Source organism: Chelonia mydas, chromosome 15, assembly GCF_015237465.2.
Source record: "Chelonia mydas isolate rCheMyd1 chromosome 15, rCheMyd1.pri.v2, whole genome shotgun sequence".
In the NCBI taxonomy this organism is placed as follows: Eukaryota; Metazoa; Chordata; order Testudines; family Cheloniidae; genus Chelonia; species Chelonia mydas.
In genome coordinates this window covers 5,966,158-5,979,585 of record NC_057856.1, presented here as the reverse complement: position 1 = coordinate 5,979,585, position 13,428 = coordinate 5,966,158, and the positions used below count along the sequence as shown (strand labels likewise).

The following is a 13,428-nucleotide window of genomic DNA, read 5'->3' as shown; positions in this document are numbered from 1 at the left end:
CAATGGGGGGTGGGGGATAAACATGGTGAAATAGTTTTACTTTGTGTAATGACCCATCCACTCCCAGTCTCTATTCAAGCCTAAGTTAATTGTATCCAGTTTGCAAATTAATTCCAATTCAGCAGTCTCTCATTGGAGTCTGTTTTTGAAGTCTTTTTGTTGTAATATTACAACTTTTAGGTCTGTAATCGAGTGACCAGAGAGATTGAAGTGTTCTCTGACTGCTTTATGAATGTTATAATTCTTGACATCTGATTTGTGTCCATTTAGTCTTTTACGTAGAGACTGTCCAGTTTGACCAATGTACATGGCAGAGGGGCAGTACTGGCACATGTTCTGTTATTTTCTTTGTGGGCCTGTCCTGTAGTAGGTGACTTCTGGGTACTCTTCTGGCTCTGTCAATCTGTTTCTTCACTTCAGCAGGTGGGTATTGTAGTTGTAAGACTGCTTGATAGAGATCTTGTAGGTGTTTGTCTCTGTCTGAGGGGTTGGAGCAAATGTGGTTGTATCGCAGAGCTTGGCTGTAGACAATGGATCGTGTGGTGTGGTCAGGGTGAAAGCTGGAGGCATGTAGGTAGGAATAGCGGTCAGTAGGTTTCCGGTATAGGGTGGTGTTTATGTGACCATCGCTTCTGAGCACCGTAGTGTCCAGGAAGTGGATCTCTTGTGTGGACTGGACCAGGCTGAGGTTGATGGTGGGATGGAAATTGTTGAAATCATGGTGGAATTCCTCAAGGGCTTCTTTTCCATGAGTCCAGATGATGAAGATGTCATCAGTGTAGCGCAAGTAGAGTAGGGGCATTAGGGGACGAGAGCTGAGGAAGCGTTGTTCTAAGTCAACCATAAAAATGTTGGCATACTGTGCGGCCATGCGGGTACCCATAGCAGTGCCGCTGATTTGAAGGTATACGTTGTCCCCAAACGTGAAATAGTTATGGGTGAGGACAAAGTCACAAAGTTCAGCCACTAGGTTTGCCATGACATTATCGGGGATAGTGTTCCTGACGGCTTGTAGTCCATCTTTGTGTGGAATGTTGGTGAAGAGGGCTTCTACATCCATAGTGGCCAGGATGGTGTTTTCAGGAAGATCACTGATGGACTGTAGTTTCCTCAGGAAGTCAGTGGTGTCTCGAAGATAGCTGGGAATGCTGGTAGCGTAGGGCCTGAGGAGGGAGTCTACGTAGCCAGACAATCCTGCTGTCAGGGTGCCAATGCCAGTGCCAGATTGACAGAGCCAGAAGAGTACCCAGAAGTCACCTACTACAGGACAGGCCCAACAAAGAAAATAACAGAACGCCACTAGCCATCATCTTCAGCCCCCAACTAAAACCTCTCCAACACATCATCAAGGATCTACAACCTATCCTGAAGGACGACCCATCACTCTCACAGATCATGGGAGACAGGCCAGTCCTTGCTTACAGACAGCCCCCCAACCTGAAGCAAATACTCACCAGCAACCACATACCTCACAACAGAACCACTAACCCAGGAACCTATCCTTGCAACAAAGCCCGTTGCCAACTGTGTCCACATATCTATTCAGGGGACACCATCACAGGGCCTAATAACATCAGCCACACTATCAGAGGCTCGTTCACCTGCACATCCACCAATGTGATATATGCCATCATGTGCCAGCACTGCCCCTCTGCCATGTACATTGGTCAAACTGGACAGTCTCTACGTAAAAGACTAAATGGACACAAATCAGATCTCAAGAATTATAACATTCATAAACCAGTCAGAGAACACTTCAATCTCTCTGGTCTCTCGATTACAGACCTAAAAGTCGCAATATTACAACAAAAAGACTTCAAAAACAGACTCCAACGAGAGACTGCTGAATTGGAATTAATTTGCAAACTGGATACAATTAACTTAGGCTGGAATAGAGACTGGGAGTGGTTGAGTCATTACACAAAGTAAAACTATTTCCGCATGTTTATTCCTTCCCCCCTCCCCCCCCCCACCCACCCACCCCACCTCACACCCCACGTTCCTCAGATGTTCTTGTCAACTGCTGGAAATGGCTCACCTTGATTATCACTACAAAAGGTTTTCTTACCCCTCCTCCTCCGCTCTCCTGCTGGTATTAGCTCATCTTAAGTGATCACTCTCCTTACAGTGTGTATGATAACACCCATTGTTTCATGTTCTCTGTGTATATAAATCTCCCCACTGCATTTTCCACTGAATGCATCCGATGAAGTGAGCTGTAGCCCACGAAAGCTTATGCTCAAATAAATTTGTTAGTCTCTAAGGTGCCACAAGTCCTCCTTTTCTTATTTCACAGTTTCAGTCTTAACTATTCTGTTGCTTTCATGAGTAAAGGTTGCTCCTATGAGTGTGTTTTGCAGAATTAGACCCTAATTCTGACCCTGGAAATAGGAGGACCCTGTTTCAGGATGAAAACAAATGTTGAAATACCAGAACTTCTCCGGGACAGAAATTCCATTTTCTGAACATGTCTATATCTGAATGTGCATAGACAGCAGGAATATAAATGTGAGGTGACTAAAATATGGAGGCTTCCCAATAGATGCTATGGGCCTGAAAGTCATGATACAGAATCTAGCCCTGTACTGTAAGGCATACTAGTAGACTTACCTTTCGCGTGTATGTCCTTAACGTTCACATTTCCTAGGTTGTGAGTATTTAAATATACAACATTAACATTGCATAACCATAGCATCTGATAGCATTAGGTCTGTATAATAGCACAGTGGGACAATCCACATCAAGATATGTGGTCAAGATTGTGCCCCCTGAGATTTCCCTTTTCCCACCTCTGTGACACTATCCCGCAGCTCACTGGGCCCCACATAACTCTTACAATATTTTCCATACATACATCCCACAATAACCATGACCACCAGAAAGTTCTTAGCTTTCAGCAGAGACCCCATATGCCCTTCCTTTGGTGAAACATCATGAAGATGGTGATTGTAGGGGAAGCATGACCATCTGGGTATGTCTTGGCTTACAGAGTAGTAACTCTGTACCCCTAGTCTGTTGCCAAACTGGGGCTGTTGGGTCCTAACACCTAACCCAGGCTTTGTGAATCCCCAGTGATTTTTTTCCAGGCACCTAAAAATTAGGCAGGTGATATTCAGCATTGTCATGCCCAAGTTTCTTCAGGAATCTAGTCCCAAATGTTTATATGTTAATATATTGTTTGAAAATACTTTTAAAATCCTTTTACATAAGCTCCTGGGTAAAATTTTCAAAAGCACCAAAGTTACGTAAGAGCCTAAATCCTATTTTCAGATGTAATCTAAGCCCGTATCTACCTAAGATCCCTTAGGGCTAGATCCACATAGAGACTTAGATGTCACAGAGGTGAGCATTGCAAAGCCTAATTTTTAGTTGCCTGCCACCCAGCGGACTCCTCAGACCTGAGTTAGGTGCTGTGGCAAATGGCCAACGCTACTGTGGCTCCAGGTGCTCTGATTAACCTGTAGTAACCTCTCCTTAGTCCACAGGGAATAAGGCTCTGATCATCCTGGGGCTTACATATTTCCCCTCTATCACACTTTTGCTGCCCTCTGGCCTTGCTGTATCACAGTACCCAGACTCCCTATGCAATGCAGGGGGAGAGTTAGGGGCCTAAGAATGGGATTGGCAGACCCCAGCAAGTGGAATGGGGAGCTTCCTGAGCTAGCCAATTAGAAATGCAGAGGAGGGGCCCAAACACATGCCTTCATCTAACTTCAGGCTGGAGGAAAGTGTCTTTCTCCCCTGGGGACTCGCAGCTGTGACCCTTCTCCTGGTGCTAGGTGGCTGAGCAAGAACAGCCCTTTCTTATGGAAAAACCAGAGATAGAGTCAATAATCCAGTGGTTAGAGAACTCACATGAGCATACGGGGACGCAAGAACAAATGGATATAAACTGGTCATTGGGAAGTTTAGACTTGAAATTAGATGAAGGTTTCTAACCATCAGAGGAGTGAAGTTTTGGAATAGCCTTCCAAGGGAAGCAGTGGGGGCAAAAGATCTATCTGGCTTTAAGATTAAACTCGATAAGTTTATGGAGGAGATGGTATGATGAGATAACATGATTTTGGTAATTAATTGATCTTTAAATGTTCATGGTAAATAGACCTAATGGCCTGTGATGGGATGTTAGATGGGGTGGGATCTGAGTATCCAGGAAAGAATTTTCTGTAGTATCTGGCTGGTGAATCTTGCCCACATGCTCAGGGTTTAGCTGATCGCCATATTTGGTGTCGGGAAGGAATTTTCCTCCAGGGCAGATTGGAAGAGGCCCTGGCGGTTTTTCGCCTTCCTCTGTAGCATGGGGCACGGGTCACTTGCTGGAGGATTCTCTGCACCTTGAAGTCTTTAAACCACGATTTGAGGACTTCAATAGCTCAGACATAGGTGAGAGGTTTTTCGCAGGGTGGGTGGGTGAGATTCTGTGGCCTGCATTGTGCAGGAGGTCAGACTAGATGATCATAATGGTCCCTTCTGACCCTAGTATCTATGAATCTGTTCTCAAACTCTTGATGTGGAACAGGAACTTGAACGTGGGCATCCGACTTCCCAGGGGAATGCCCAAATCACCAGTCTGGGGGTTGTTTTGGGATGTCTCTTTCTCAATCTCTGTTCTGCTGTGTATAAATAATGACACAGGCATTGCTGCAGCATTGGGCCCCAGAATCTGTCATTTCTCTAGTTGATCATTATGATTCCAGCTCTTTTGGTACTGGAGATAATCTTGAAAACTGGACCAGCTGTCACTGAGGCAGGGTCCCATGCCCCATGCCTGAGTCTGCAGAAAGCCTGCAACAATAGTTCAAATATTTTAGAACTGTCTCATTCATCTCAATCAGGGTCCCTGGGACAGCTGCAGTAATTGACATTTTTTTTCAAGATGCCACCAGATTCAGCATTTCTGCTGTACAATTTGTTGTTTTGCTGCAGTGTGGCTACAATCTCTGACCCGTCCCACAGCACCAGGCCCCTTGTCACTGGCACAGATGGAGGAATTGATTTGGGACAAACATTTATGAGAGAAAGAACCCCTTCTTGAGATCACCAGCCAATCAGTAACTGCTGGGGATCAGAAAACTTCCTCTGTGGCCACCTCTATTATGGAAATTTTACACCTACCTCTGCAACAGTGGGTAGTGGCCGGTGTCAGAGTGCCCGGCCAGAAGATCACTTGCAGTTATATTAGACAGTGTGTTGGCTCCTTGAGTCACTCCGTGCAGCACTTGCAGAGACATGTTTAGTAACAGAAAGGATGCAGATAAGAAAACCACAATTGAAACCTGACAAATTCTTTTCCTAAATGTGTGTTTTTCAGGCCCAAAGCCCTTAGCTGTAAAGGCAAAGAAGTTGAGAATGTTTTCAACATCCGAACTCCTGAAGATGCCAACCGGGTAGTGAAACTGGCCAGCAGCAAGAATGCAGTTATAGTGGGAGCCTCTTTCCTTGGTGAGATTTGGTCTTGGGCAGACCATCTCAAAAGTCCCATTCAGGGGCCTTTGGGCAGAATTTTCCCTTTGAGATGTTATATTATAGTTTTCTTTATAATTCCCCATTTTCCACATGGGTAATGAACCGCTGGAACAATTTACCTAGGGAAGTAGTGGAGTCTCTGTCCCTTGAAATCTTTAAATCAATATGTCTCTCTAAAAGATCTGCTCTAGCTCAGTCAGACGTTATTAGACTGGATGCAGGAATCGCTGGGTGAAATTTGATGTCATGTGTTATTCATGAGGTCAGACCTTGACATCTATTAATCCTATTTTTGACCTATGCCTAGCCCTTGAATTTTCTTGTGATCTTTTTGGCCAGAATAATCTATTGTAAATCCTTAAAAGATATAGCTAGTTCATGAAGCTAGTGAATTTTCTGGGCTGTTTTATTTTTTGTATGCAGACACATGACATCCTTTAAATGAAAAATTCCCTTCTTATGACTCATTTGTGGCTATTGCCACAATTGTCTACTTGTATTGGTAACATTCCATTTTATTCAGGTTCTTATAATACTTCTTGAATACCCACAGACAGAGGGGGTTACTCATTATGAATTAAGATGGATTTAATAAATAACAAAGATTGTCGTCATGACTTCAGACATAATGGTCTTATAAGCAGAGAAATATCGAGTCGGAGTAGGGGATGTGATATTGCCACTGCATAAGACACCAGTGAGACCAGCCCTGAAATACCATGTCCATTTAAAAGGGATGTTAACAACTGGAAAGAGTTCAGAGAAGTACTATGAGAGAGATTAACTGGCTGGAAAACATGCCTTACTGCAAGAGGCTAAAGCAGCTCAAGTTGAGATTTGCAGTGACTTGTGCTCCTAACTAACGGTGGCATTGCTGAAAATCCCATCCCATCCTTGTCCAAGAGCAGGTTAAGAGGTGAGTTCGTCACAGTCCAGAAGTACCTACATGGAGAGAATAATTTTTTAATCTAGCAGATAAAGGCACACCAAGATCCAAGACTGGAATATGAATGTAGACAAATTCAAATGGGAAATAAACCAAGCTGCAAATTTTTAACATCTTCTTTGATATCTCCCTATAAGGCAGGTTTTCCAGACCTCTGATGGTTCTTGTAGCTCTTTTCTGACCCCTTCCAATTTTTCAACATCCTTTTTGAAGTGTGAATACCAGAACTGGACGTAGTATCCAGCAATGGTCTTGCTAATGCTGCATACAGAGGTAATAAACCCTCCCTACTCAATATTCCTCTCTTTGTACATCCAAAGATTGTGTTAGTCCTTTTATAGTCACAGAAGTGCACTGGGAGCTTTTATTCAAACTGGTCTCCACCATGGCCTCTAAGTCCTCTGAGTCACTACTTTCTAGGATACAGCCCTCCCGACCTCAACTTGTAAATTAATTTAATTAATTGTCTAGAAGACTGAACAATTAGGCTGACCAGTCTATGGACTGCATGCACATATTGGATACTTATTGTTTGGGTCAGTTTCCTGGTTTCAAGATGTAATCCATCCAGTCAGGAAGCAGAAACTATAACATGCAACCTCGGTGACCAATCACAAACTGCAAATAGTCAAAGTGAACAATTCACAAACAACGGATAGGTTGAAAATGTCTTGGCCAGGCTATTTGAACAGTACTTCCAAATAACAAACACGTTCCCAGACATCGGGATTGGTTCATGATTAGAAAAAAAGAGCTAAATTCACAATGATTCTTATTTGCAATGTATAATTCAGTAAGCTTGACTATGATCCCAGCCACAGAGTGTATGCTCCTCCTAGTTCTTCTATTCATAATGTTACGGTTTTAAATGAGAGAGACAAGGTGGGTGTGGTAATATTTTTATTGAACCAACTTCTGCAGGTGAGAGACACGAGCTTTCACTCTCCACAGAGCTCTGCTTCAGGCTTGTGGAGTTTGAAAGCTTGTCTATTTCACCCACAGAAGTTGATCCAATAAAAGATGTTACCACACCCACCTTGTCTCTCATATCCCAGGACCAGCATGTCTACATCACCACTGCAAGCAGTGATGGTTTTCAATGACCATTTACTAAGTATATTACAGTGCATCACTTCAGTCTTCAAATCCTTTTTGTGGCTTCTTCCTTGTAAGAATTTCACAAATAAATAATTGGTCTTGGGGTGAAGAACAAAAACAATCACTATGAAACCCTTTGGCGAGCAGAAGGTTTGGTTTCTGCCCAACCTATGAATACACTTAATATCCCAAAATAGCAATTCCAGTTCCCATCACAGGGAATCAGGCTGCTTGAGGCAACCCAAGTCATGCTGAGCCACAATTATCATTATTCATACCAGCAGTAGTCCTCAAATTGCAGTCATACCAGAAACCCCAGTAAGGATCAGATCCTGACAGTGCTAGGAGGGAAGGGGTGACGTTACACATGTATAACAAAAAGATGGTCCCTGCCCCCAGTGCTTACAATAGACTGAGCGAGCGGAAAACGTTCTTCATACCATCTGCAGTGTATCCTTCTGCTGAGCCCAAAAGCAGCTGCTCATGCCGTGGCAGCTGTTCCCAGCCCTGAAAGGGTGAATTGAAAGTTCTCACATCTCTAGCCACCACCTGACAGCTCTTGAATTCAGCTCCAGAGACCTCACTGAAGTGCAGGGAGTGGCGCGCGCTGTCTCTGACCTGCTTCTCTTCCCCAGGGATGGAGGTGGCAGCCTACCTCACAGAGAAGGCCCATTCTGTGTCTGTGGTTGAGCTGGAAGAAGTGCCTTTCATGAAGTTCTTTGGGGAGAAGGTTGGCCAAGCTCTCATGAAGGTGATTATGACTTACCAGTCTCTTAGAGGATTGTTTTGGATCAAGCAAGCAGGTCAGTGACCCTGATTCCTGCTGTGCGGAGGACAGCTGTGTACGTCTTACCTCCCTGCTGGCACTACCAGTTAATCATATCATTGTGTTTGGTTTATTTAATGTATGAAATGAGAATACAGTGTTCTGATGCTATAAAGTGATGCATGGTGGTTGACACCTAAAAGAAAACATTGGTCATATCCTCCCCCATTGGCCTAATTGCAATATCCTCAAGTATTTTGTGTTCCTACACTGCAAAATTATGATACCCCACTAAGCAGGCGAGATGCAGAGATGCTCAGAGAGCCCGTTTTCAGTGCACCCTCAAGCCAAGGTGAGAGCTGTAGCTCAAGAGGGAGGGAATGGGATTGTGGAGGAAAAGTCAGAGAAACCAGAAGCTGGTGGTAGCTCCAGAGCGTAAGGACTTTTGTCTCTCTCTTGTTGCACAGATGTTTGAAAACAACAGGGTGAAGTTCTACATGCAGACTGAAGTGTCTGAGCTGCGGGAGCAGGAGGGCAAGGTACAGTGGCTGGTACTCCACAGGAGCTGAGCATTGTGGGGCTAAGGGAATGGGACTGGGGGCCAGATTGCGCCTGACCTGTGCATGAGTGTGGGAAGGACAGGGAGAGTGTGAGGAGCTCAAAGGAGTGCAGGAACCATTCCCAACCTGCATCCTAGGAGCATCTGTGACTCCAAAGTGGGTGAAGAGAGCTGGCGAGGAGGCCAGGCTATGCCCCCCAGCCCCACCTCCTCCCAGCCTGTAGAGTGAACTGGGTTCAAATTAAATATAGCGATCACTACGAGCCTCCAGTAATTATGGGCTGAGGGATTCTCCTGTTTTTGGTGATGCCACATTGTACACTGCTGAGACAGGGCTTATCCTGTGACATCACTCAGAGGGCCCAAATGCCCTTTGTGCAATCAGGGTGCCTAGCTCATCCGTTAATGAAATACTTCATGAGAAAAGCACAGAGAAATTAGCAATGCCAGAAATCAAGTTGCCCGTGCAGTCCTAATTTGGCCCCCTTTGTGTGCATGCCCAGAGAAGTCCAGAAGTCTGTCTGTCAGAGGTAGGGTTCGGACTTGCATTGCTGGTTCATTGTTTCTTCTCGCTTCTGTTCTATTAAATTCACATTCTCTCATCACACCACCAGCATGTCTGTGAGGGCAACAGACATCTCAGCCCGCTGTATTTTTGTGACTGGATTTTACTGTGGAGAGATTTCAATTCTGGGGGTCTGGACAGCAGTTAGGATCTAGGATGGCTGGTGAGCACCAGCCAAAGGAGAGGTTGGTGTGACATAAATCATGCATTACCACTGTGTGTCATTAGGGACTAAGAATCCTGCATAGCTACAGGGTTTACAATAGGAAGACAAGAGTGAGAATCCTGCAGGATGATCTCTTCATTGAAGCAGAATTACAATTGAGTCATTTCCCCTTATTTCATGAACTGGAGTGAGATTCCAACTCAGCTGGGTACTGCTAGGTTCTTTTTTTGTCCTTAAAGTAACCATGAGTTTCATCTGTGTCCCCTAAAGCTTAAGGAAGTTGTCCTGAAGAGTGGGAAAGTCCTCCGTGCAGATGTCTGTGTCATCGGCATAGGTAAATGAACCCTAACGTGCAAAGCTTCAGCGTTTGGCAGCAATGTGGCTTCTGCTTCCCCAGATAGAGGCGAGAGCTTGGGCTGGGAATGCTGATAGCTACACTATAAGAGTGCCACATTGTAGCCATGAATCATAGGAACATAAAACTGGTAGGGACCTCCTGGGTCAATGAGTCCAGCCCTTTGCAACCATCAAATCCACCATCAACACCCGAACAAGGGGAACCTTTTCAGCTGGTGGTTAATTGATCCTTGCCAAAGGGATGTGAAGAGAACAGTGAGAAATCGCTGTGTCAAACTCCCTTGTTATAACCTTGGTAGGTAATAGTAACTTGATGTTTCCCTCAACATTTTTCATGTGATTTTTGTTTTCAGGAAAACATTCATTTAATTTCAAATTGATCTTTTTATTTGATTCATTTTTTTTCTTTACAGTCTGATATGGTAGAATGGATGTTGTGTAGAGTATTTTTCCCTTTTTCTTCTCTATAATTTTCCAAACCATCTTGAGCTTTGGAAGAGTCACCAAGTGACAGCCTTCCGTTTCCCTTTTTGCTGCCTGTTGACTTTTCCAAAGTTGGTGAAGTTTTGAAAAGTGAGAATGAAAAAAGGAAAATGGGGGGAGAAAAAGGAGAAAAGAAGGGGGAAAATGATCTGTAATGCAGAGAAACAGAGGAGAGCCCTCTTTGAACATGGTTGTGCAACTGGATGCTCTCATAAAAAACCAACCTTCGACACAAACTTCCTCATGGCTGGACTTTACTAAAACTAGACAAGCCATTTACAACACACACTTTGCTTCTCTACGAAAGAAAAAGGACACTAAATTATCTAAACTACTACATGCCACAAGGGTCCACAGCAATGGTTCCCTTAACCCACCCAGCAATATTGTTAATCTATCCAACTATACTCTTAACCCAGCAGAAGAATCTGTCCTATCTCGGGGCCTCTCCTTCTGTCCCTCCACCCCCACGAACATGATACAGTTCTGTGGTGATCTAGAATCCTATTTTCGACGTCTCCGACTCAAGGAATATTTCCAACACACCTCTGAACAACATACTAATCCACAGAGACCTTCCTACCAACACTACAAAAAGAAGGATTCTGGGTGGACTCCTCCTGAAGGTCGAAACAGCAGACTAGACTTCTACATAGAGTGTTTCAGCCGACGTGCACGGGCTGAAATTGTGGAAAAGCAGCATCACTTGCCCCATAACCTCAGCCGTGCAGAGCACAATGCCATCCACAGCCTCAGAAACAACTCTGACATCATAATCAAAAAGGCTGACAAAGGAGGTGCTGTTGTCATCATGAATAGGTCGGAATATGAACAAGAGGCTGCTCGGCAGCTCTCCAACACCACTTTCTACAAGCCATTACCCTCTGATCCCACTGAGGGTTACCAAAAGAAACTACAGCATTTGCTCAAGAAACTCCCTGAAAAAGCACAAGAACAAATCCGCACAGACACACGCCTGGAACCCCAAGCAGGGGTATTCTATCTGCTACCCAAGATCCATAAACCTGGAAATCCTGGGCACCCCATCATCTCAGGCATTGGCACCCTGACAGCAGGATTGTCTGGCTATGTAGACTCCCTCCTCAGGCCCTATGCTACCAGCACTCCCAGCTATCTTCAAGACACCACTGACTTCCTGAGGAAACTACAATCCATCAGTCTTCCTGAAAACACCATCCTGGCCACTATGGATGTAGAAGCCCTCTTCACCAACATTCCACACAAAGATGGACTACAAGCCGTCAGGAACACTATCCCCGATAATGTCACGGCAAACCTGGTGGCTGAACTTTGTGACTTTGTCCTCACCCATAACTATTTCACGTTTGGGGACAATGTATACCTTCAAATCAGCGGCACTGCTATGAGTACCCGCATGGCCGCACAGTATGCCAACATTTTTATGGCTGACTTAGAACAACGCTTCCTCGGCTCTCGTCCCCTAACGCCCCTACTCTACTTGCGCTATATTGATGACATCTTCATCATCTGGACTCATGGAAAAGAAGCCCTTGAGGAATTCCACCATGATTTCAACATTTTCCATCCCACCATCAACTTCAGCCTGGACCAGTCCACACAAGAGATCCACTTCCTGGACACTACAGTGCTAATAAGCGATGGTCACATAAACACCACCCTATACCGGAAACCTACTGACCGCTATTCCTACCTACATGCCTCCAGCTTTCACCCAGACCACACCACACGATCCATTGTCTACAGCCAAGCTCTACGATACCACCGCATTTGCTCCAACCCCTCAGACAGAGACAAACACCTACAAGATCTCTATCAAGCATTCTTACAACTACAATACCCACCCGCTGAAGTGAAGAAACAGATTGACAGAGCCAGAAGAGTACCCAGAAGTCACATACTACAGGACAGGCCCAACAAAGAAAATAACAGAACGCCACTAGCCCCCAACTAAAACCTCTCCAACGCATTATCAAGGATCTACAACATATCCTGAAGGACGACCCATCACTCTCACAAATCTTGGGAGACAGGCCAGTCCTTGCCTACAGACAGCCCCCCAACCTGAAGCAAATACTCACCAGCAACCACACACCACACAACAGAACCACTAACCCAGGAACCTATCCTTGCAACAAAGCCCGTTGCCAACTGTGCCCACATATCTATTCAGGGGACACCATCACAGGGCCTAATAACATCAGCCACACTATCAGAGGGTCGTTCACCTGCACATCCACCAATGTGAGATATGCCATCATGTGCCAGCAATGCACCTCTGCCAAGTACATTGGTCAAACTGGACAGTCTCTACGTAAAAGAATAAATGGACACAAATCAGATGTCAAGAATTATAACATTCATAAACCAGTCGGAGAACACTTCAGTCTCTCTGGTCACTCGATTTCTGACCTCAGAGTGATTATCCTTCAACAAAAAAACTTCGAAAACAGACTCCAACAAGAAACTGCTGAATTAGAATTAATTTGCAAATTGGATACAATTAACTTTAGGCTTGAATAGAGACTGGGAGTGGCTGAGTCATTATACTAAGTGAAACTATTTCCCCTTGTTTATTCCTCCCTCCCCCCCCCCCCCCCCCCCCCCCACTGTTCCTCAGACGTTCTTGTTAATTCCTGGAAATGTGCTGGAAATGGCCCACCTTGATTATCACTTCAAAAGGTTTTCTCTCCCCCCACCCCACTCTCCTGCTGGTAATAGCTCATCTTAAGTGATCACTCTCCTTACAATGTATATTTTTTCATGGTCTGTGTGTATATAAAATCTCCTCACTGTACTTTCCACTTTATGCATCCGATGAAGTGAGCTGTAGCTTACGAAAGCTTATGCTCAAATAAATTGGTTAGTCTCTAAGGTGCCACAAGTACACCAAGGAAAGTGTGGGCCCCTTACTAAATGAGGGAGGCAACCTAGTGACAGAGGATGTGGAAAAAGCTAATGTACTCAATGCTTTTTTTGCCTCTGTCTTCACGAACAAGGTCAGCTCCCAGACTACTGCGCT

At 44.7% G+C, this 13,428-nt stretch overlaps 1 protein-coding gene across 2 annotated transcripts in view; it reads left to right on the top strand.

Moving 5' to 3' along the window:
• Nucleotides 1-13,428, top strand: part of AIFM3 (apoptosis inducing factor mitochondria associated 3) — a 117,785-nt gene that overhangs the window by 69,794 nt on the left and 34,563 nt on the right. For both annotated transcript variants that reach the window (XM_037879114.2, XM_037879113.2), the window contains exons 11-14: nucleotides 5,312-5,442; nucleotides 8,146-8,261; nucleotides 8,744-8,815; nucleotides 9,837-9,900. In XM_037879114.2, coding sequence (XP_037735042.1) covers nucleotides 5,312-5,442; nucleotides 8,146-8,261; nucleotides 8,744-8,815; nucleotides 9,837-9,900 — 383 coding nt within the window. The remainder of the gene's footprint in view (nucleotides 1-5,311; nucleotides 5,443-8,145; nucleotides 8,262-8,743; nucleotides 8,816-9,836; nucleotides 9,901-13,428) is intronic.